Source organism: Neovison vison, chromosome 5, assembly GCF_020171115.1.
Source record: "Neovison vison isolate M4711 chromosome 5, ASM_NN_V1, whole genome shotgun sequence".
Taxonomy (NCBI): domain Eukaryota; kingdom Metazoa; phylum Chordata; class Mammalia; order Carnivora; family Mustelidae; genus Neogale; species Neogale vison.
The window spans coordinates 244,490-266,034 of NC_058095.1; the positions used below are offsets into that span (position 1 = coordinate 244,490).

Consider the following 21,545-nt stretch of genomic DNA (forward strand, 5'->3'; position numbering starts at 1 on the left):
CAGAGAGCAGACAGGCACTGGTCACTGCCAGACATGGCTGGCCCCCGCCGTCCTCGCGGCCGGCCTTGGGGATCCCTGAGAGTCTGCCACAGTGATTGGTGACTTGCCTTCGCGTTGCACGGCAGGGGTGGGCGGAAGTATTTCCTAAGAAGACTCTTTCCCTCAACATTTTAAGATTTTGTTACCTCCTCCCACCCTCACTTGGCTTTTAAAGGAAAAACAAGTTTACCCGGCAAACCTGTTTGCCTTCCTCAGGTGCTTGAACTTAAGTTATTCGAGTGACGTGGCCAGCCAGGTCTCCGTGGGGTCAGCAGATAACGGTGCTCACCTGGCACCTGACCCCGTGGTAACTTAACTGTAGCCAGGGCAGGAGGCATTAGTTGTTAGAGAATTGCAAAAAGGACATCCCAGTGGAGGAGAAAAACCACAGCAGGTGTCTGCTGTGAGTCATTTAAATGATTTAAGGAGATGACATGCAGGAAGCCAGCTTCTGCCTTCCTCCAGGGGCGACGGAGCTGCACGGTGACCCGTCTCCCCCCAGAAGAAAGAGAAACGTACCTTTTGGAAGGTCCCAGTCCCGGGTTTGTGTTGTCCGTTCTTGTTCTGGGTCTCGTCCTCGTTAGAAACTTTGTTGGGTATCAGCCGTGTGTTGTGGAATGGCCATTTGCTGTTTGCAGTTTAGTGGAAGTGAAGAACGAGCATGAAGCGTTTCCGGAGGAGCTAGGTGTGTCGTCTGGAGAGGTACGGCAGCCAGGGGCCCTGGAAATAAATGGGGAGCCTCCCAGGAGCTCGCTTGCTGTTGTGTGCTTAGACCGCTCAGATCTGGGGGAGGCGGGCGTCCCGTGTTCTCAAGTATGCCTGAGCCAAGACAAAACACAGTCTCTCGGGTGTAAGTTGTAGGAGACCCCGGGGTCTTTGAAACGTAAGGAATGGTTGTGGAAGCAAAACCAGCGGAGAGCTCGATGAGCCGATCTGTCCTTTGGATTTTGAAAACAAGTGGCTTGTTCTGATGGGACCAAAGGAAATGAGCCTTCTTTACTCTTTCTGTTCCATTTTTGTTGTTTTATTCCTTTGTCCTTTCAGAAGGGGATGAAAGGTTGAGAAGAGCTGGTGTCACGCTCGCCTGCTGTGGCCCCAAGCCCCGGCCACCTTCCTCGGACACGGGAGGGGGGGTCCCTCCTGGGCAGAACAGGACGGTTTCCTGCACTCGCCTGGCCACCGGGGGTCGGTGCGTCCTGGGTGTGCAGCCTGCACCCACCCAAGAGCCCCACAGAGCCGTCAGCCTTAAGAGGCTGGTGCGGTGGCTGAGGCAGGGACTCGCCCTGTGAGTGTCCGTACTTCCTGCCCAGCGGCCAGCAGTTCGGTGCCCAGAATTCACAGGAGCTCTGCACAGGGACGCTTCCTGGCTCTGAGTGCACCGCTGTGGCTTGCTGGGTGTTGTTGGTTTTTTAAAAACCAACACAGATTTATTCACGTACAGCTCTGGGGGTCAGAAGTCTGATATCAAGGTGTGGGCAGGGCTGGTTCCTCCTGTTCCCTCCGATTCCAGCCTCCTAAGCGCCATGTCCTTGGCTTGTGTCCGCTTCCTCTGACCTGCTTCGATGTTCCCCTCTCCTTTTCTCTCTCATTAAAGAGATTATTAAATTGTGGTCAAACATACATGACACAACTTGTCATCTCAAATTTCAGTTTGGTGACCCTGCCGGGGACTGTCCCCACCCAGTGCTGACTCCCCATTAGCCCTCCCCCAGCCCTGGTACCCTAGCCTGCTTTCCCTCCGGAGGAGTTTTACTCTGAACAGTATCTGTCCTTGTGCGTCTGACTTTCGTAACGTAATGTTCTCAGGTTCGTCGGTGTTATGAAGGGTCAGCTTCCCGTTGTTTCACAGCTACACCGTATTCCTCACGGGAACGTACTGTCTGCCCCACATCGTGCAGACCCATTTGTGCTGTGATCGTCCCTGGGTTCCTTCCACCTTCTGGCTGTTGGGAACATTGCCTCGCTTTGTCTGTGTCCCTGTTTCGACAATTCTGTGTTTAACGTTTGAGGAACTTCCGAGCTGTTTTCCACAGCAGCTGCTCCATTTTATGTTCCCACCGGCGGAGTACGAGGCTTGCCTGCCGTTCTGCTACTTCTGGTCAACACTTGCTGTTTTCTGGGTGTTCTGGTTGCATGTGAATGGACATAAAGTGCTGTGTCATGGTTTGATCTGCATTTCTCTAACGATTAGTGATATGGAGTATTTTAATGTGCTTCTGGGCCATCTGTGTATCTTTTTTGGGGAATGTGTTCTCGAGTCTTTTGCCTATTTTTTTTTTTAAGATTTTATTTATTTATTTGACAAAGAGAAATCACAAGTAGGCAGAGAGGCAGAGAGAGAGAGAGGGAAGCAGGCTCCCCGCTGAGCAGAGAGCCCGATGCAGGACTCGATCCCAGGACCCTGAGATCATGACCTGAGCCGAAGGCAGCGGCTTAACCCACTGAGCCACTCAGGCGCCCCGGAGGAGGAAGCAGGCTCCCTGCTGAGCAGAGAGCCTGATGTGGGGCTCGAGTCTTTTGCCTATTTTTTTAAAGTTGGTTATTTGTTGCTGAATTCCAGGCACTCTGCATATTGTGGATGCTAGACCCTTATCAGATGTGTGGTTTGCAGATATTTTCTTTCATACTGTGAGGTATCTTTTTATGCTCTCCATTGTGTTCTTTGAAGCAGAAAAGGTTGTAATTTTGATGAAGTCCAATTTGTATAGATTGTGGGGTGGGGGGTTGTATGTACTTTGGTGTCACATCAAGAAATCCTTGCCTATCCAAGGACACAAAATGTTTCCTTATAAGATTATTATAGTTTCAGCTCTGACATTTGGATCTTTACCCCATTTTGAGTTAATTTTTTGTGGATGATATTAGGGAAAGGTTCAGCTTTATCCTGTGCCTGTGAACATCCATCTCTCCCAAAACCCTTGCTGAAAATCACTGGGCCATTTGCACGGGCCTGTTTCTAGCCTCTGTTTTGTTCTGCTCATCTTCGGTCTGCATGGCAACACCACACCGTTGTGATTACCATAGCTTTGTGGTAAATGTTAAAGCTCACTCCGTGGGCGCTTGCTTACTTCATGAGGACTGTGAGTCCTCCAACCCTGTCCTTGCTTTTCAAGCTTGTTCTGGCTACTTTGGGTCTCTTTAAGTTCCATGACTTTTCTTTCTTTTTTTTTTTTTTTAAGATTTTATTTATTTATTTGAGAGAGAGAGCGATCACAGGCTGGCAGAGAGGCAGGAAGGGGGGTGGGGGGGAGCAGGCTTCCCGCTGAGCAGAGAGCCCGATTCAGGGCTCCATCCCAGGACCCTGAGATCATGACCCGAGGCGAAGACAGAGGCTTAACCCACTGAACCACTCGGGTGCCCTTCCATGACTTTTATGATGGGTGTTTTCTCTCCTATGGAAAAGAATAATATTTAATGACTTACAAATTAGATGAAAACAGTCGCGACTTAGACAAAGCTGTGTCTTCTAGGCTCTCGTGTTGGGGAAAACCTTCTGACCTGGCTTCTGACGTGGATTCTTGTAAGTTCTGCCTTTAATTGATTTTTGAAGACCTCCAGCCCTGGGGAGGTCATCATAAAAAGCGCTCAGTGAAGAAGTGCGCTTGGTCCCCTGGGCGCTGGCGCCGGGAGAGGACTCGAGAGACACGGGTGTGCGCGCACCCAGTCGGAGCCCCTTCTTCGGGAGGGCACAGCTGGCCTCCGCGAGGGGCCCCCAAAACCTCCCCCTCACTCGGGCTGAGCAGTGGCACAGGATGCCGGGGGCCCCCCAAAGCTGGGGAGGGGAGGAGGGCCCAGGAGCGCGGGGGTGAGGGGACCGTCTGGTGACTGTCGGGACGCGGCCTCGTCCCACGGGGCTGGGGGCGCAGCGGTCCGCGGGAGGGGACGGTGCGCGCGCTGGGCCAGGCCGCACAGACGCAGCCCCGGGAACTGGCGGGTGTTGCGCCCTCGCCCTCGGCGCTTTCGGGCCCCGGATCGACCCCGGTGGGCGCGTCCGAGGAGGCCCTTGTGCTGCTGGAGGCCGAGGCCCGGGAATCGTCCGGTTTGCTGCGGGGTCGGAGGAAACGTCCCTTCCTCGTCCCCGGCGGGAAGTGGCAAGGTCAGTGTGGAGGTCAAGGCGCGGAGCGGAGGAAGCCTGGACGGGCGTGGGGGAGCGCGGGGCGCGGCTGCTCCTGCTCTGGGCACCGGAGCCGCCCCGTGGCCGCGCGGAGGGGCCGAAGGAGCCCGTTCCTAGCCCGGGGCCGGCGGGGCGAGGCCGCGGACGCCTCTGCGGGTGCTCTCGGGCTCCCTGTGCGCGGGACGACCGGAGACCGGGGGCCGCTGCGTTCCCGCCCCGGGGCCCCGTGCTCACGCCCCGCTGCTCCTGCCTGTGCGTGCGGGAGCGTGTCTGTGTGCGTGCGCGCGCTCTGCTGGGGCTCCCGCGTGCGTGCGCGCCCTGGGGCTCCAGTGTGCGTGCGCGTGTGTGCGTGCGTGTGCGCGTGTGCGTGCGTGTGCGCGCGCGCGTGCTCCAAGCACTGGCAGGTTGGGTTTGTGCCCGGGTCGGCTCCTCTGCGCCTGCCCGGCCCGCAGGGGCTGTTCCCGCCGCTCGTCTGCGTGGACCGTCCGTGGACGCGCCGGTGAGAGCCCAGGGCGGGGCGGAGGGCCCTGCGGGCCGTGGGGCGCGCGCACGCGGGGACGGAGGGTGAGCCCCGGGGGTGCCCTGCGAGGCGCTGAGGGGGACGAACGGGGCCCACGGCCCGCTTCCCGGGTGGCCCGGCGGTGGGCGGGGGCTGCGCACTAGACCCCCCTCACCCCCAGGGCTGCGCCAGGCGCGGGCCGCGAGCTCCGAACTTGCGCCCTCCGGTCCCTCGCCGGCGGCCCGGGGCGTCCTGTGCCGCCTCCTCCCGAGGGGCGCAGTGTCCGGTGCGCTGGGCCTGGAGGAGCTCGTCCCCGAGCGAAGACCCGTCAGTGGCCGAGCGGACAAGGACGAGGACGGGGGTCTCGCAGCCCGCGGTTGTCCCTGCGGGGCCGATCCCGGGGGGCGAGGCGGCCAACGCGCGCGTGGTTTGCGCGGGGGAGCGTCATGTGGAGCCCGAAGCCCCTGCGCGCCCGTGTCCCCTGGCCCTGCTGTCCCCGGAGCCGGACCCGCTGCTGTGGCCGGGCCCCGCGTCCCCACCCGCCGCCGCCTCCGAGCGACCCGGCCACAGGCCTCGGCAGGAGGATCCGCGTGGCGCCCCAGATGGTCCAGCGACCCGCAGTGCAGCCTGGAGCCCCCTCGGGGTTCAACGACCCCCAGGGCCTCCCCACCCAGACCCGGGGCATCTGCTCCGCGGTCACACCGCCAGGAACTCTGAGCAAAGGCCACGTGCACGCGGGCGCTCGGTACCGGCCACACAGCGCGCCCGGGAAGGCCCTCCCTTAAGGGTTCCTGCGGGGCTGCTGTTGGGACCGCCGCCTTGGGCGAGCTGCGCCTCTGCACCCCGCAAAGCCACACCTGCCTCCCAGGGCTGCTGTCTCTCCGCTGTCCATCCTGGGAAGGGCGTCCCTGCCCTTGGGAAGAAGATTGGCCTGGAGTCCCTGCACCTGGGTTTGGGCCCCTGGGTTGGGCCCTGGTTGGGGCTGGAAGTAGGCCAGCAGACACCCCAGAATTTCAAGAGCTATCTGGAAACCGGGGCCTGCACACGGCCACACAGGAGGGACCTGCGACTGCCCCAGGAGCGCAGGAAGACAGGAGAGCCTCACGGAGAGTGAGTCCTGGAGCCTGTCTCTGCAGCCTACACCTGGGCCGGTCACCTGAGGTGTGGGGAGCGTCACTGGGTGGCCAGGCCTGCAGCATGTGCAGTGTCCAGGTGCCCCCTCGCTTGGGGGCGGAGAAGCCGTCCGTGGCGTCTCCCACCGCGTGGGCACAGGTGGGCGCAGCAGAGCCCTGGGTGACTGCCTCTCTGTAGACCCTGTCAACAGCCAAGGGGAACAGGGTTTCAGAATTTAAAGGGAAGTACGTTGAGAATGACGTACGGGGAGGCTCAGTGAGGATAGAAATTATCCTAAAACAGAAGAGTCGGAAAGTACGTGCTTGTAATTGAAACAAAAAGCCCATTGGAGGGGCCCAACGCCACACAGGAGCTCGTACAGCCACGGGGGGCCCAGCGAATAGTGGCTCTGGGATCCTCTAGGGGGACGGGTGAGGGAGGCTGCTGGCACTTAGCGTCCTCAGCTTCGTTTGGAAGTAATGGCTAGTTTCTCCCCTGAATCTGTCTGGACTTTGACACCAGCCAGCGCGGCCGCCAGGGGCGTGCAGCCCCAGAGAGCGCAGCAGGGGTGAGGCACTCCCACAGCAGGGGTGGAGGTGGGTAGAGCTGGGGGGCTCTGGGGGGTCTGGAGGCAGCCCCGCAGGAGGCAGGCTTTGGGGCTCTGCTCCCCATCCCATGCCAGGCTCGCCCCCGCCCTCAGCCTTCCTGCGGGCAGAGCCCCCCCCCCCCCCGCCGTCACCCAAGGGCCAAGTCTCCTTCCCGGACTTGCTTTACCACTTGGCAGACAAGGCAGCAGGGGCCAAATTCCAAATTTCAGGAAAAGTGGGAGTTGTACGTTTATCAAGCAAACTTTCCTGCTCCTGCTCACCTCGGAGAGCAGCAGTCGGGTCCCAGCAGGATGTGTGGCTCAGACCACGGGGCGGCCCCGAGGGGCAGAGGCTGGGCGGCTGGAACGGTGCCCCGCACACGCGCCCAGACCCACGCGGGGTGTGAAGGGCTCGGAGGGGTGTCTGAGCTTGGACCCTCGGGGGTCCACTGTAAGCACAAGGGAGAAAGTGGTTTTTACCTTCCGCCGAGTGAGTTCGCGTTGTGATGTGTCAGGCTTGCGTGACGGGGCAAGGAAACACGTGACGATTCCCCTGACACGCAGGTAGGGTTAGAGCCGGGCTGGCAGCTCAGGTCACCCTCAGCACTTGCGTTTTCTGGGTAAAACCAAGGAAGAGCCGCCGCTGAGAAGCGTCCGGGGTAGTCTTGCTGCCCAGACGCACCCGTGAGCTCCAGCACCTCCGTCCGGCCTTAGTTGGTGTGGCGCGGGGCGGGCGGCGGTGGGGATGGGCGGGGCCGGCGGCGGTGGGGATGGGCGGGGCCGGCGGCGGTGGGGATGGGCGGGGCCGGCGGCGGTGGGGATGGGCGGGGCGGGCGGCGGTGGGGATGGGCGGGGCCGGCGGCGGTGGCGAGAGCAGCCCATGGCCCAGAGCAGCAGGAGCTGCCCCGTCCACCGTGGCAAAGATGTGACGCGCCCCCGGGAAGAGCTGGTCCTGGGTCCCCTGCGTCCGCGAGAGCTCCAGATGCGCGTGCGAGCCCGGCCCTCGGGACGGCCTAGTCTCCAGGACTCACTCTCGACTGTCGCCCCGACAGGCTCCTAGCACTGAGCCGCACAACCCCGGCTCCCCCGTGCACACCATTCTACCGCGGGTGAGCACACACTCCCTGTCCCTCTCCGCGCAGACCTCACACATGCCAGTGCCCGCATCCTGTGTGAGAAAGGGCAGAGGCCACCTCCCGACCACGGTGCCTGGAGCTGGCCCGGCCCAGCCCCCTCTGCCTGCTGCGCACACGGACAGGACCACCAGGGCCTGTGTGTGGCCCGCGGGCCCTCTGCCGGGTGTGCTCCCGAGGGACTCCCGGGCCTGGGAGCCCAGAGGGGTCTTTGCCTGCACAAAGGGCTTGGAGCTTGAGAAACTAGGTGCTGCAGCCTGAGGAACCGCCCTCACGGAGCGAGGGCCCTGCACCCACAGGCTGGGCACCAGCGAGGTGCGGCCCGTGGCCCGTGGGCACTGCGCCGTCCGTGGCTCCTACCCCAGTGGCCTCGGGCCGTCTCCGGGTCCACATGCATCCTGCAGCCAAAGCCATTCCCGTCCAACAGCAGATTGGCAGAGACATTCTGAAATCTGAAACCCCGTTTTCTTGAACTCCCTTCCTGCAGGAGGAGCAGGGTGTTGGCTTTGGCTGCCGACGTTTCTGGGAGTCTGCCATGTGGGGCTGCTGACCCCAGCCCCGGTGTGCGCCCGCAGACAGCCTCTGGGGTCGCTGGCCTTCACCCCTTCTGCTTTGGTTCCTGAGGGTGAAAACACAAGGGCCCGGCCAGGGGCAGCTGGTCCGTGGAGGACAGAGTCATGTCCGGCATCGCGGGCCGAGCTGAGCACCCTGAGCTGCCCCTCTTGAGCCGGGTGGGTCTGCTGTCCGCAGGAAAGCTTCCTGGGTGGGCCCATGAGCCTCGGGCCGTGGTCATGGCAGGCCTAGCGTGGCCACTCGGGGCGGGGCGGCCTCGGAGCCCTCCTGATTCAGAGGCAGGTCTGTCCTCCTGGGAGCCTGAGTCCAGAAGCCGGCAGGCGGGCCGCACAGTGTGCGGGAAGGTCGGCGTCGGCGGCTGGCCGCAAGCGTCTCAGACCTGGCTGTGCTGGGGACTGCGCTCGGGAAGTGCTCGGGGAGGGGGGACAGGTGCAGGAGGCCAGGACTAGCCAAGAGGGGGCAGAGAGAGGTCAGACGGCATGTGGGGGTCTTGTTGTTCCAGGGGCTGGAGGTGTCTGCTGGGTGTCGCCGGGGGGCGCCGTGGCCCCTGTGGTTGGAGGGAGGGAGACCCCAGCGTGATGCCGGGGGCCCGCGTGGCCATCCAGGGCTCAGCACCCGGGGGAACCCGTGAAGGGCGGCGCGTGCAAGGCTGTTCCTTTCCAGCCGCTCTGACTGTGGACCTCTTAGCATGCTCCGGAAGGTTCCCTCGGAAAGGGCTGCTGCAGCCCAGAGCCTCGGCCCCAGCCTGGGCCCAGTGAGTCTGCCGTGTCTGCGCCCGCGCCTGGTCTTTGTGCCCCGCGGAACGTGTCGGCGCTCACCCTCGCGCCTCCGTGGGGCGTCTGCGGGCCCCACGCTCCTCACCGTCGCTCGTCGCCGTTTCCCCGAGCTGGGAGTTCTCTCGGACTCCGGAAACACGTCCCTCCCAGATCGCTGTGCCCGGCGGACACGGCAGCGTTCCCTCGGAGCCCCTGGTGGTCCCTCCGTTTCTTACCGGAGCGTTCGAAGACGTGACGTTTTCAGTTTGGGTGAAATCCAGGCTATTAGTGCTTCCTTTTCATCTTGCAGATTTTCGCTCTGTTTTATAAACTCCCTCGGCTCCACCTGCAAGCATTTCCCTGCGTCTCCTGGACGCTTCGTGATTCTAGTTCTCGCGCCCGTGTGAGTGGGGTGAGGTGAGGGTTGGCCTGCTCGCCTCAGATCCGGCCCCGCTCTCCGGCCCGAACTGTTGTCCCGGGCAGAGCCAGCGCACTGCGGGGCCACCACGGGAACGGGCTCTCCGGTCCACAGGCCGGTTCTCGGGCTTTCACCGCAAACGAGATGGTGGCCCTTAGCAGGCTGAGTAAATTCCTTTCTGTTCTTGGTGTTCTGAGAGGTTGTGCCTTGTACCTTGATTGGGTGTTGCGTTTTGTCCAATGCTTTTCCTGTATTTATTAAAATGATCATTTTTTTTTCCTGATTCTCAAATGTTAAACCAAACTTGAATGTGTAAGATCAGCACATCGTGGTCAAGACGGGCGCGTGTCTGGATCAGATTGTCGACCGTCTGTGAGGGGCTCGTGCATCTCTGTCCACGAGGAACAGCGCGTTGTGGTTTCCTTGTGGTATTTTTGTCTGGTTTTGGCCGCACGTCAATGCTGACCTTCTAAGACGGGTTGAAATACTCTTCCCTCCCTTATTTTATGAAGGAGTTTGTGAGATCGGTGTTCTCCCCTGCTTTAATGCTCGGTAGAATGCACCCGTGACGGTTGTAGGTTATGAATGTCCAACTGTTTGGATCTCTGTTCTGAACTGGCATCTCTCAAGGGGTTAGTCCGCTGTATCTGAGCTGTGGAACTTCCTGGTCTAAACGTGTTAATGTCCCCTTTCTCCCTCGTTAACGTCTTTGGCTGACAGTTGGCCCATTCTGCTTGGGCCTGTGCTCTCTTTGCTCCCAGATGCCCTCCCTCTCTCCAGAGGTGACCGCCGTCCCAGATCGGCCTTCGCTGTGTTTCCTTCTACTTCTTTCAGCCGTCTGCATCGCTAGAGAAAGATCGATTCCTTTATAGACAGACACTTAGTTCTGACCAATAGAAAAATAACGAGCCAAAAATGCAAGCCAAAATAGAGTTAGTGGTTTTTTAATGGTTATATTAAAAAGGTACAAAGTAGTAGATGAGTTTAATTATAATGATATATTTTATTTAACTAATATACACAAAATGTTACTTCACCACGGAACCAACAGAAAAAGACCAATGAGATATAATGTTCTTTTTTCATACTAAGTCTTCAGAATCGTGTGTGTGGTTTTTGTCTGTTTGTTTTAAGATTTTATTTATTTATTGGACAGACAGAGATCACAAGTAGGCAGAGAGGCAGCAGAGAGAGAGGAGGAAGCAGGCTCCCCACTGAGCAGAGAGCCTGATGCGGGACTCGATCCCAGGACCCTGAGATCATCACCTGAGCCGAAGGCAGCGGCTTAACCCACTGAGCCCCCCAGGTGTCCCCAGAATCATGTGTGTTACACTCGCTGCCTGTCCACCAGGCCGAGCTCCCACACCCGAAACCCATGTGCTTGGGGACTGGGCATCAGGTGTTCAGCTGCAGGCAACCTACCAGAAAATGCCTGTGGATTTTCACTTAGTAGGAGTTGAAAACAGGATTCCTACGTCTTGCTTTGCAAAAGTTCCCAAATAGCATTATGAAACCGGTTTTTTCTTATAGTCAAAGAAGGAATGGAGCACGTTGTGGGGACTGATGTGTTTGGGTTTGCTAGAAAATGGGCCCGTCTGTAGTGTCTGGGGACGGGGAGCCCCTGGATTCCAGGACCCTCGAACCCCCCCTACACACCAAAAACCTGATTTGCAGAAAGCAAGGCACGCGGTCCCTGACAGAGCCAGACAGGCCACCCCAGGGAGCTGGTCCAGCTGCAGGCCCGCTGGTCTGATTTCTGTCTCTAGAGATTAGAAGTCCTGTCTTTAGGGTCTTGTGTAGATGAAGGTTGCCTTCCTTGACTCCGTGAAGGCCACCACTACCTGTCCACTGTAGCTGTGCTCGGAGCTGCCGAGGGGAGGCCCCCTGCTCTGTTCCTGGCGTCTGTGGCTCATGTGGAATAACATTGGGGTTGCTTCCAGTTTTGTCTGCAACGTTCGCGGTTTTTGCGTGGACGTGGCTCTTGTTTCCCTGGGACACCCAGGGTGGCACGGCTGGCTGTGCAGATAGTCTGGGCACCCGTACCGCTGTTTGCAAGTAGGAGTGCGCACTGTCCCTTCCCCGTGTCTGAGATTGCGTCTGGCGGTGTCCGTCGTTGATGTTCGCACCCGCGGGGCTGTCTTGTGTCTCATTACAGCCAGATTTCCCTGCCCCTGGCACCCACTTCCCTTGACCCCAGGTGAGGAATGGGGAGAATGCCCTACTGTTTCCAGACGCCCCTGGAAGTGTTACCATACGTAGGAGACGGGTCTTTGTAGAGGGGCCTGAGGGTCTTGTGATGGGAGACGGCGGGTGCCGTGAAGATGAACGTCCTCCCGGACCAACCCACCCCAACATTAACACGACCCCGGTCAGCACCCCAGCAGGCTTTGTCGCAGAAGTTGTCCAACTCGGGGGGGGGAAAAAAAGGAAAGAAATTGACCAACTTCTTGCAAAATCTTTTGGAAATGGAAAAATTTAGAACAGCCGAAATCCACATGGACAAGAGCAGAGTGAGAGGCCAGCACTGCCGGACTCCATGGCCGTGTGTCGGCACAAGGACAGACACACAGACTACTGATCTCTTATGGACAGGGTCAGTGGAGAAGATGTCCTGGGACAGCCATATGTCCACATGCGAGAAAACTGAACTTGAAAAAACTCACACCATTTATAACAAGTTAGCTTAAAACGGATCCTAGAACTAAATGCGAAACTTAGTACCATGCAGCTTACAGAAGAGAACAGAAAAAAACTTCTTTGTGATCGTGGTTAGGCAAGAAGCCATGGGGTGAGACGCGGCCTCTCCGGTCCCAAGAGGGACCCTGAGAGTCTAGTGGGTTTCATCAGCCCAGTGGATGTCGTGAAGGATGAACCAGGACACTGGGGTGTGGCTGCAGACCATGTCCAGCAAAGGCCTCGAGTCCCGAGTGGGAGAGTTCCATGGAGCTTTGCGGAGTCTGAGGATACAAACATCCCAGTAAAAAGGGGACCGGTGACTTGAACGCGTGCTCCATCGGGTTCGGTGTCTGGACGGCAAATTAGCACAGCCTCGGGCCATTAGGAGGGATGGCGCGCCCAGTGAGACAGGTGTGTGTCTACACTTAGCAGTCTGAAATGACGAAGGCCGTGGTGCCCAGTGTTCGTGGGATGTGGCCGGCCGGAGCGGAGCCCAGGTCGGCCGGAGCAGAAAGAACCTTGGGACAGCAGAGCCGTTATCTAGGAGCTCCTGTTTTGTACCCGCCGTACCCAGCCCCGCTCCCTGCCACGTGCTCCGTCTGCAGAGACCACACGCCCTGGGCTGCCGCGGGCCCATCAGCAGGCGCGTGGAGAAGCACGTGTGGTTGACGGAGCGCAGGACACCGGAGAGGAGGAGGGCAGGCGTGGGCACCCCGTGTGCACAGCACCTAGGAAATGCCTGCCGCCACTTGTGACGGAAGTGAGCCAGCCGTTGCCTGTGTTGGGGGTCGGGGGCGGCCCAGGCACGAGGAAGCTTGCAGGGGTGGCCAGCTCAGAACCAGGAGTGGTGTGTGGCTCGGGCGTGCACACGTGGGTGAGTTTCTCCAGCTGTGTATACACGTGTGTAGCTTGCTGCATCCTTCAGTGAAGCTACAGAAGTCCCATAACCAAGGGGAGATGCCTGTGGGCAGCCGGATGCACGCTCAGGAGCTTGGGGGCAGTTAGGGGTCCGGGGGCAGTTAGGGTCCGGGGGTGGCCACGGAGCAGTGCTCTTAGCACCCCCACACTGGAGGTGAAGCGTGTGCCTGTCACGGCGACATGTCTGCGTCCCCACGTTCAGCAGCAGAGTTGGGGGACCTTCGGGAGGCGAGCAGGTGACAGGAGGTCATGGGGTGAGGCCCGGTGTTGGGACCAGTGGCCTTGTCAGAAGTGACGGCAGAGCTTGCGGAAGAAGGTGGCTCCCGGCAGCAGCAGCTCCGACACCGGCCTCCAGAGCGGTGTCTGCTGGACCAGCCCCGTGTGCGGTGCCGACCGCAGCCCGAGTCCAGGGAGACGGTGCGGAGGAGCAGGAGGGGACAGCGGTGCTGGGAGAGGTCACTGGCCTTCCTTGGCGCCCCCGGTCCCCGCTCACTGCCTGCTGGGCCCTTTCCCCCCACGCCCCACACGGCATCAAATTAAAACAAGATTCACTCACAGTCTAAAGGCTCCGGAACTGCCGTCGGGTGAATTTCTGAGAGGCTGTTGCACCCTCGGGCCCCATCCTGCCGGCCTCCCGACCTCGGGGCTCCCACAGGCTGCAGGGCGGTCTGCAGGGCCGGAAACGGTGCTTGGGACGGGGCCCGTGGGCCCAGCCTCAGCCCTGCTCTGGCTCACAGCTTCGCAAGTTTCCAAAGAGAAGACTCCACAGGGGGTGTCTCCTGTCCCCGTGGCCGCGGTCGGTCGTCCCCACGGAGAGATGCGAGGCTTCCGAGGGGAGCAGGGGACCGCAGGCGGGTCCCGCTCCCTGGCCCGGCTCCACGCTGGCAGAGCAGTAGAAGCACTCGGGGCTCGGTGTGTGCGTGTGCAAGCCCCTCTCTGTCTCGGAGTTTGTCTCGTCAACAGATGCCTGGAAAAAACATTACAGGTGAGAACACTTCGTTGTCCCAGGTTAACACAGCTGTTAATGAAACGAATAAAACTGGCTGTTTTCCCCTTTTCGGGGTACAGCTCTGAGCCCTGCCGCACGTGCACAGATTCGTGGAACCACCCAGCCTGGCTCGTTCTGTGTAAAATGGTGATGTGTGCTTCAGGGCTCTGCACGCCCCTCGTCCCCGGGAAAATGCAAGTTATGAGACGGTCAGACGGGCCACGGATGCTTCCCACGAAGAAGCAGCCCAGTGATGTTGGCGGTGGACCCTGCGTTCCCAAGAACCGCTGACAGCCGTCCACGTGGGGCGGACGTGTGTGGGCTGCAGTGAGGGGTCTCAGAGCCAGGGAGGCTCCAGGCAAGCACAGGTGATGCCGTCCTCCCCGAGCGTCACGGAAGCCAGCTCAGGCGGTGGGGGGAGCCGCCGCGGAGAGCGGGGGTCTGCTCTGTGGCCTGTGGGAGGAGGCGGGCCTGTCCTCACGGGACCGTGGAAACCCCGTCCAGGTCCAGTCGACGCTCGGACAGCGTGAGGTTTCAGGGAGCCGACTCTGCAGGAAAATCCGTGCGTGACTTCTGACTCCCCAAAAACTTAACTGCTAGTAGCCGTCTGTTGGCCAGAAGCCTCCTAGCGTAACGGCAATAAGGCATGTATTAGGTCTGTTCCTCCAGTAAAACAAGCCGGAGAAAAGAAAACGTTACTAAGAAAATCATAAGGAAAATGCGTTTACGGCACTGTCTTGTATTGATTTTGAAAATTCCGGTGTACACAGACCACGCAGTTCGCACCTGTGTTGTGCGGTACAGCGGCGCTCCGAGAACTTGGGGAAACGCTTCCTGGCCGCGGCGGGGGGAGCTGGTTCCCCGGGGCCCCAGGCCGCACCACGAGGGAGAGACGCCCGAGGTTCCGGATTCTGGATCCAGCCTGGGACGGAGGATCTGCCCTGTTTGCGCTGCGCCTTTGACCCGCCGCCGCCGGCCAGACTCCAGACTTTATCTCTTAGAAGTGCCTGCGAGTCCTGGGCCCGCTCTCCGCCGGCCGGGCCCGATGACGCGTGACGCCTTCCGGCCACCGTTTGTTGTCATCGGGAGGACGGAGCTCCCTCTCCACCCGCTGGGTCTCCGGGGACCGCACAGCCCACGCAGCGGGCCTGGCTCCCACGGACGGCGCAACCCTGCTTGGCGGGGGGGGGCGACCGCTGCAGGCACAGCCACTGCCCAGTTTATCATTTTCTGCAGCAACAAACAGCTGGGATTGTGTTAGGACTTAGGGTTATTTTGTAGATTAATTGGAAAATACTGACATCTTAATATTTACTCTTTTGGCCCATGAAAATGGGACGTCCTTCCATTTATTTAGGTCTTTAATTTGTTTCGAAGATGTTTCATGGGGTGCCTGGGTGGCTCAGTGGGTTGGGCCGCTGCCTTCGGCTCGGGTCATGATCTCAGAGTCCTGGGATCGAGCCCCGCATTGGGTTCTCTGCTCAGCAGGGAGCCTGCTTCTTCCTCTCTCTCTGTCTGCCTCTCTGCCTGCTTGTGATCTCTGTCAAATAAATAAATAATGTTTTTAAAAAATGTTTCATGACTTTCAGTGTAAAGTCTTGTTAACGTTTATTTCTGAGTATCTTTTTCGTGCTGTTGTGAATCAAAGTGTTTTCTTAATCTTGTTTTTGGGCTGTTCATTACGAGGGCACAGAAATACAGTTGAGTTTTGTGTGTGAGTCTCCTGTGCAGGACCTTTGCTGAACTCACTTGTCCGTTCAAGGGTGTGCGTGTGTGTTCGTGCGCCGTTGGGTTTTACACTTACAGGATTGTGTCGGCTGCAATTGAGACCATTTCACGTCTTCATTCCCAAAGTATTGGAAAAAGCCTTTTATTTTTCTCATTTCCTAAGTGTCTAACCCTAACCCGTAGCACAGTGTCCACGAGGCGAGGCGAGAGCACGCGTCGTCTTCTCCCTGATCTTTGGGGAAGAGTGTTAGTGTTTCAGCATTTTCGCAGGCATCAGCGGTGGGGCTTTGCAGATGCCCTTTAGCAGGTCACGAGGGCCCCGTCTAGTCCCAGGTGGATGAGTTCTGTCATGAAAAGGCACTGAGTTTTGTCAGAAGCTTTTTCTGCATCTGTCGAGATGGTCGTGTGGTTTCTCCCTTTGTCTGCACACATGGCGTGTCTGTGTGTCGAACCAGCCTTGCCGTCCCGGGGTGAACTCCACGGGGTCATGCTGCAACAGCGGACTCCGTTCACTCGTTCTTTGTCGAGGAACTTTGCAGCTGTGTTCCTAGGGGTCCTGCCGCAGGTCCGTGGAACTTCTGACTGGCTTCGGATCCGGGCAGAGCTGGTCGCACAGGAGGAGTCAGGAAGTGCTCCCTGCCGCCGCCTGCGTTCGTGCGAGACTGCGACGGGGGTGTCCGCTCGTGCCGCGTGGGGCAGAGCTCGCTGACCCTCCCGACCTTTGCGTTTCCTTGTGGGACGTCGTGGGCTGTGTTTCTGTTTGACGTGCTCCCCCAGCCTCGCGCGGGTCTGGCCGTAGCTTCTGCTGCTGCTTCAGTCTCGACGTTCGTGTCTTTGGAGGATCCCATCCGTTTCGTCGGAACGTGGCGGTTCTTTCTTGCCACAACTGAAAGCAACATGTGTCCTTTCGTCTTCATGTGAAACTTCACCGTCCGTCAAAAGCAGGGGGGCCTCCTCCCCGAACACAGCCAGCCAGCGCTCCCCCAGGTCAGGGTCAGGACCCGGTGGAGCCGCTGATTCTTGGGGCCCCTCTTCTGCCATCCCCCACACGGAGGGTCTGGCTGTAAAGTCCCTTGAACGTCTCTTCCTACGGAGAAGAGCAAATTCTTTTGTCACTTTCTGAATTACATTTTGTGGAAAATAAATTGTATGTTGTTTGTGACGAGCTGTTACTTTCTGGTATTTAGGTTTTTACGTCCCATGGCCCGACTGTGATTATGCCGACCTGGTTCTGCTCCCGAGCATGGTTTTCCCACGTGGGCCCATTTGATGAAGGCGGGCGGGTAAGTGTGGGCCCTTGTGGGTCCCTCCTCGGGGGTCAGGGGAGGTGCCGTCACCGCCGGGGTGTCAGCCCCCAGCCCTCCCCACGCGTGGGCACCGTGCTCCCTCCGGGACCCGGGGCTTCAGAAACATGTCTGTAAAGGCTGGTCCAGCCCTCCTGCAGCTGGCTGGGCCGAGCTTCCCCGAGAGCGTCCGGGACCCTGGCACCCGCTGGGGAGTTCTGTGTGAGGCTGCAGGCGCCCAGGCCCAGGCCTCTTCATCCTGGTGTAAAGCTTTCAGCCATGCTGCCTCGGGTGACTGCAGGACAGGGACAGGTGGCCCTGGGCATTCTGTCCAGACCAGGCTGGGCTCTTCCCTAAAGCCTCTCCTACCTGTGGGGCCCACACTGAGCTCCCGCATGTGCCCCAGAAATGAGACCCGACCTCTCTCCTGGGCTCCCTCGGCCCCACCCCACTCCCCACAAACGGTCTTAGAGTTGATGCTCCTACACCCAATTAAAAAGTTAAGTTTAGGGCCTGTTTGTTTGTTTTCCCTTAAACTTCCCTTAAATGAGGCTTTGAGAACGTGAGGTCTGTTCTGCACAGCGGGAGGAGGTAGTGTGGGCGTGTGAAGGGCTCATCAGGCCTTCGCTGTTGGACTGCGATGAGGCCCCATATCCACCACCCCCACCAGCTGCTGGGCTGGGGGCAGGAGGGAGCCCGGACGCACAAGGCAGCAGAGGGTCTGGGCCACAAGGTTCTGGAGACCCCGGGCTGGGAGGCAGGGGCAGCGACTCAGGCCTTGGAACCTTGGCCACTGTGCTGCTGTGAGCCGCTTCCCTCCTGTCGGTATCAGGGCCGGCCCCATGGACCCTCAGCTCAGGGCCAAGTCCAGCCCCACCCTGACCTCAGCCAGCCTCCCTCCTTGCCTGTCATTTTGGAGGAAGAGGCCTTCACTGCCCCCCGCCCCATGCTGGACCGACTCCCTCACAGCTGCCCAGACTCCGCCTCCAGGAGGAGAGCTGTTCTCACACATCTACCAGCCAGAGCCCCCGGGGGACCGGCCAGCAGCGTCTGCAGTGGGACAGGAATCGGGCCTGCCCCAGGCCGGTCTCGCAGGCTGCCGCCAGCAGCACCTCACATCCCAGGGCTGGCCTGAGCAGATGTGGTGCCGTCCCACCGTGCTCCTCCTGGCCCTGGCCTGGCCACCCCTCGCAGGCACGTGGGTCCGTACTGACGAGCCTTCCCGTCTCACCCCCTGCTGGGATGGGAGACCAGGTCGCGTTGTCACGGATGTGTGCTGACTCACGGTCTTAGGGTGTCGGACACTATCCCTGTGCTCCTGTTTCTCCGCCAAATCCATACAATGGAGAGAACTTGTTCGCATGTGGTACGACCCTGCCCCAGGGCCCCCAGTCCCAGGGGCCTCGGCTCCACCAGGGACAGCAGACGCCCCGGCCAGAGAGATGGCACAGCCAAGTTCTCCCTGACAGCAGCCTGGTGGAGGCCTCCCCGCTTCTGGCAGGTGCTACGGAAGCCACTGTTCTTGTTGGACCATGAATCCATGCTTTCATGTTCTTCTGTAGAAAATAGCCCAGAAACTGTCATTAGGAGACGTTCCCTGGGAAACCTTGGTCTAAAGATCTGACACAGCCCAACTCGCCGCCCTGAGCCGTCTCCGAATTCAAAGTATGTCGGGACTTTCAGCTCAAAGTAATTCTTCCTGGAAAAGAAGCCCCTGGGGGCAAAGAAAGCCCAGGCATCCGTTTGTATGGGGCTCAGTGACCAGGGATCAGGGACCAGAGATTGAGGACCAGGGACCAGGAACCTAGAGACTAGGAACCAGCAATCAGAGTTACGGGACTAGGGATCAGGGACCAGAGACCATATTTCAGGTACTAGGGATCAGAAGTCAGAGACCAGGTATCCGAGATTGGGGACCGGGAAGAAGGGGTCGGGCCAGGACTAGATCTGTGATGGGGCTGGGGCACGTGGGGGGTCTGGGGCGTAAGGAGGCAGATCACAGATGGCCGCAGAGCCCACCACCACGAGAAATGTTTCCACCATTCTCTGATGCCATCCCCAGAGAAGCCGGTCGCGCCGAAGTTGTTCAGAGAACTGGACGTTGGGGACTGACCCTCAGGTGATTCTCCTTGGGCCAGTGAAGAGCCAGGGTCTACCCAGGGCTAAGAGCCCAGGGTTCCTCCTCTGTGGAGAGAAGGGCAAGTGGCCGAAGCAGCAGGAAGCAATCCAGGTGCTGAATGACGGAGCAGGGGACCGGGGTGCGGCCCGGTGACTCTGTGTGTGCTGGGGTCGGGCTCGGGCCCGGAGACGGTGGGGAGCTGGAACGGGCACGGTGGACGGCTCTTCAGTCAGGAAAGGACGAGCAGGGGCGGCTGGTGGGGGCCGGGAGTCTGAGGGTTGGAGGTGGGCACAGACGTGGCCCCGAACCGCGTCCAGCCGCAGTGAGCAGCCTCGGTGCCAGGCTCAGGAATCTGAATGCCCCCAGGAGGCCCTTAGGCGAAGAGGAAAGTAGCAGGAGGGCTCTTGTTGGTTCCGAGCTGGCCCTGGGAGAGCAGGCTGGCCTGCGTGGGAAGGCCTGGAGAAGGCTCGTCCCTGCCCAGGGGGACTGGAGGCCCAGAGAGGCCACATGGCAGACGCCCTTCCGATGCGCTTTGTCTGTCCGACGGGGAGCGCTGAGGGGAGCCCCCCCCCACCGCGCGCACCCCAGAGGCCCTGCAGTGGCCGAGACGTCCTGTGTCCGTTTGCGTTTCCCAGGTGACTGAGGTGCTGAAGGACGGGCCGTTTATTTTACGACGTGTCCAAATCCGTCGCCCACTTCCCGGGGGCGCTGTCGGGGGTCGGTGTTCCCTGTCCGGTCCCGGCTTGGGGAGGCTCCCTCGCGGCGCAGCCTCTGCGTTCTGGGACCTCCTCCCTTCCACTTGCCTGCCCCTCCCGCGTTCTGTCCTGTGGACTTCGGGACCGTGAGGCCGCGGCTTCCATCCTGGGTCTGTCTGCTTCGTCCCTGCCCCGTGGTGCCACCTGGGACGCCAGCCTGTGCCTGGAGCCGCGTCTCCTGGCGACGTCAGTGACGAGGCCCCCGCACGGCCGGCTCCGCTGGCGGTCGTACCCCTAGTGCCGCGCCGTGGACAGCCGGGAAGGTGGGCGAGAGCCAGACCCCTCCGCACCTCGACGTCCGCTGCGGGATGCAGGAGAGCCCGGGGAGCAGACCCGGCGTCTGGCGTCCAGCTTCCGTGGTCGAGGCTGAGCACGGCCGCCCGCCGGGCTAGTGGGAGGCTGGAGGCCGAGGTCTCGCGAGCCAGGGAAACTCCCCAGAAAGCTCTCGGGCCCGCAGAGACCCCGTCCGTGGGGAGGGCTGGTCCCCGGGCCGCCGGCCACACGCGACGGCGACAACGGTGCCTCCCGCCTTGACCTGAGCCCCACGTGCTCGGCGGCCGGGCCGCAAGGAACGCACACGGGGGAAGCGTCGGCCACGGGTGCGTCTTCTGTCAAAAACCCAGCGATGGGTGGCGCGTCTCTTGTGCCCTGCAGGGTGTGCCCGAGGACCTGCTGTTCTTCTACGACCACCTCAGGAAGGGCGGCGGGGTCGTCCGCGTGGACCAGAGCCTCCTCCTCTACCGCTACCTCCCAGACGCCGCCACCCACTCTGTCCTCGAGTACGTGGGCCCCGGGGCTCCAGGGATGGTGTGGGGGCCGCGGAGGGCGTGGGCTGCTGACGCTGGTCCCCGGGGTCAGGTCTCTCGCACGAGGCGGGAAATCTGGGCGCAGGGCCGGGCCAGGCGTGCAGAGCCTTCGTGGGGGGCGGGGGCTCCCAGGACAGAGGCTGCAGGTCTGTCTGCTTTTCTGTGGCGAGAGAACCCACAGGGAGCTGTTCCTTGGAAGTCTTGCTCTCTGCTGCCGGCAGGGGACGGGGGCCCCGAAGTGTGCCAGGCACGCGTCTGACTTGCTTACTGCCGGCTCAGTGTGCCCTCTCTGCCCGCACTGAGGGGGCCTGTCGCTCCCTCTGTCCCTCCCCTGCCGGCCCACATGTTCCCAGGGGCCGGTGTGCACTTGGGGGCGCGCTGCTAGGCAGCGGGTGTGCAACACGGAGGAAGGGTGTTGGGTCTTCGGTTTGAGCTGTGTGCGCGCGTCACGTGTTCGTCACCGTGAGAAACGTGTCCCCTCGGTACCTTGCTGTTGGGACACTGCTTGCTTCTGGGGACGGGGGGGAGGGGTGCCCATTCATCTTTCGTAGGTGGGGTTGGCTGTGCTTCCTTGGGTGAGAGGGTGAGACCCCTGGCTTCCCCGTGGGCCAGCTCCATCTGGGGGTTCTGACGTCCACCTCCACTGTTGCGTGCAGCGCTGTCTCGGGGTCCCGGGTTGCTTCAGGAGGTCCTTGGGCATTCGCACGTGTGTTGAAATTCAGTTTGATTTTGGTTATTTACTGTTAAGTCCGCACTTCTCCACGGTAGCTTTACTGGACCTCCGTTCTTTGGGTTTGCTGTCACACAGCTGACTCCGTGCAAGTGTGATCTGCACCACGGGCTAGAGGTCACGTCACAGGAGGACGGAGCAGACCCTGATGTGTGCTGTGTGTCTCATCAGTCTCCAAGCCCATGAACACAAGCAGACAGAAGTGGGCAGATTACACACCTCCACGGTTCCAGTTGGAGGTTTTTGGGTCCATCTCAGTGACTGAGAGAAGTCCGGAGTCCTTCAAGGTGCAGAGGACGGGAATTAGCCCCT

General features: G+C 60.3%; 1 protein-coding gene across 4 annotated transcripts in view; it reads left to right on the plus strand.

Moving 5' to 3' along the window:
- Window positions 1–21,545, plus strand: part of B3GNTL1 (UDP-GlcNAc:betaGal beta-1,3-N-acetylglucosaminyltransferase like 1) — a 91,285-nt gene that overhangs the window by 42,851 nt on the left and 26,889 nt on the right. For 2 of the 4 annotated variants that reach the window (XM_044247142.1, XM_044247143.1), the window contains 2 exons: window positions 16,728–16,823; window positions 20,352–20,476. In XM_044247142.1, the coding sequence (XP_044103077.1) occupies window positions 16,728–16,823; window positions 20,352–20,476 (221 nt within the window). Of the gene's footprint in view, window positions 1–3,509; window positions 3,560–7,379; window positions 7,461–16,727; window positions 16,824–20,351; window positions 20,477–21,545 lie in introns of those variants that run through there. The other 2 variants (XM_044247144.1, XM_044247145.1) reach the window with 2 other exon arrangements.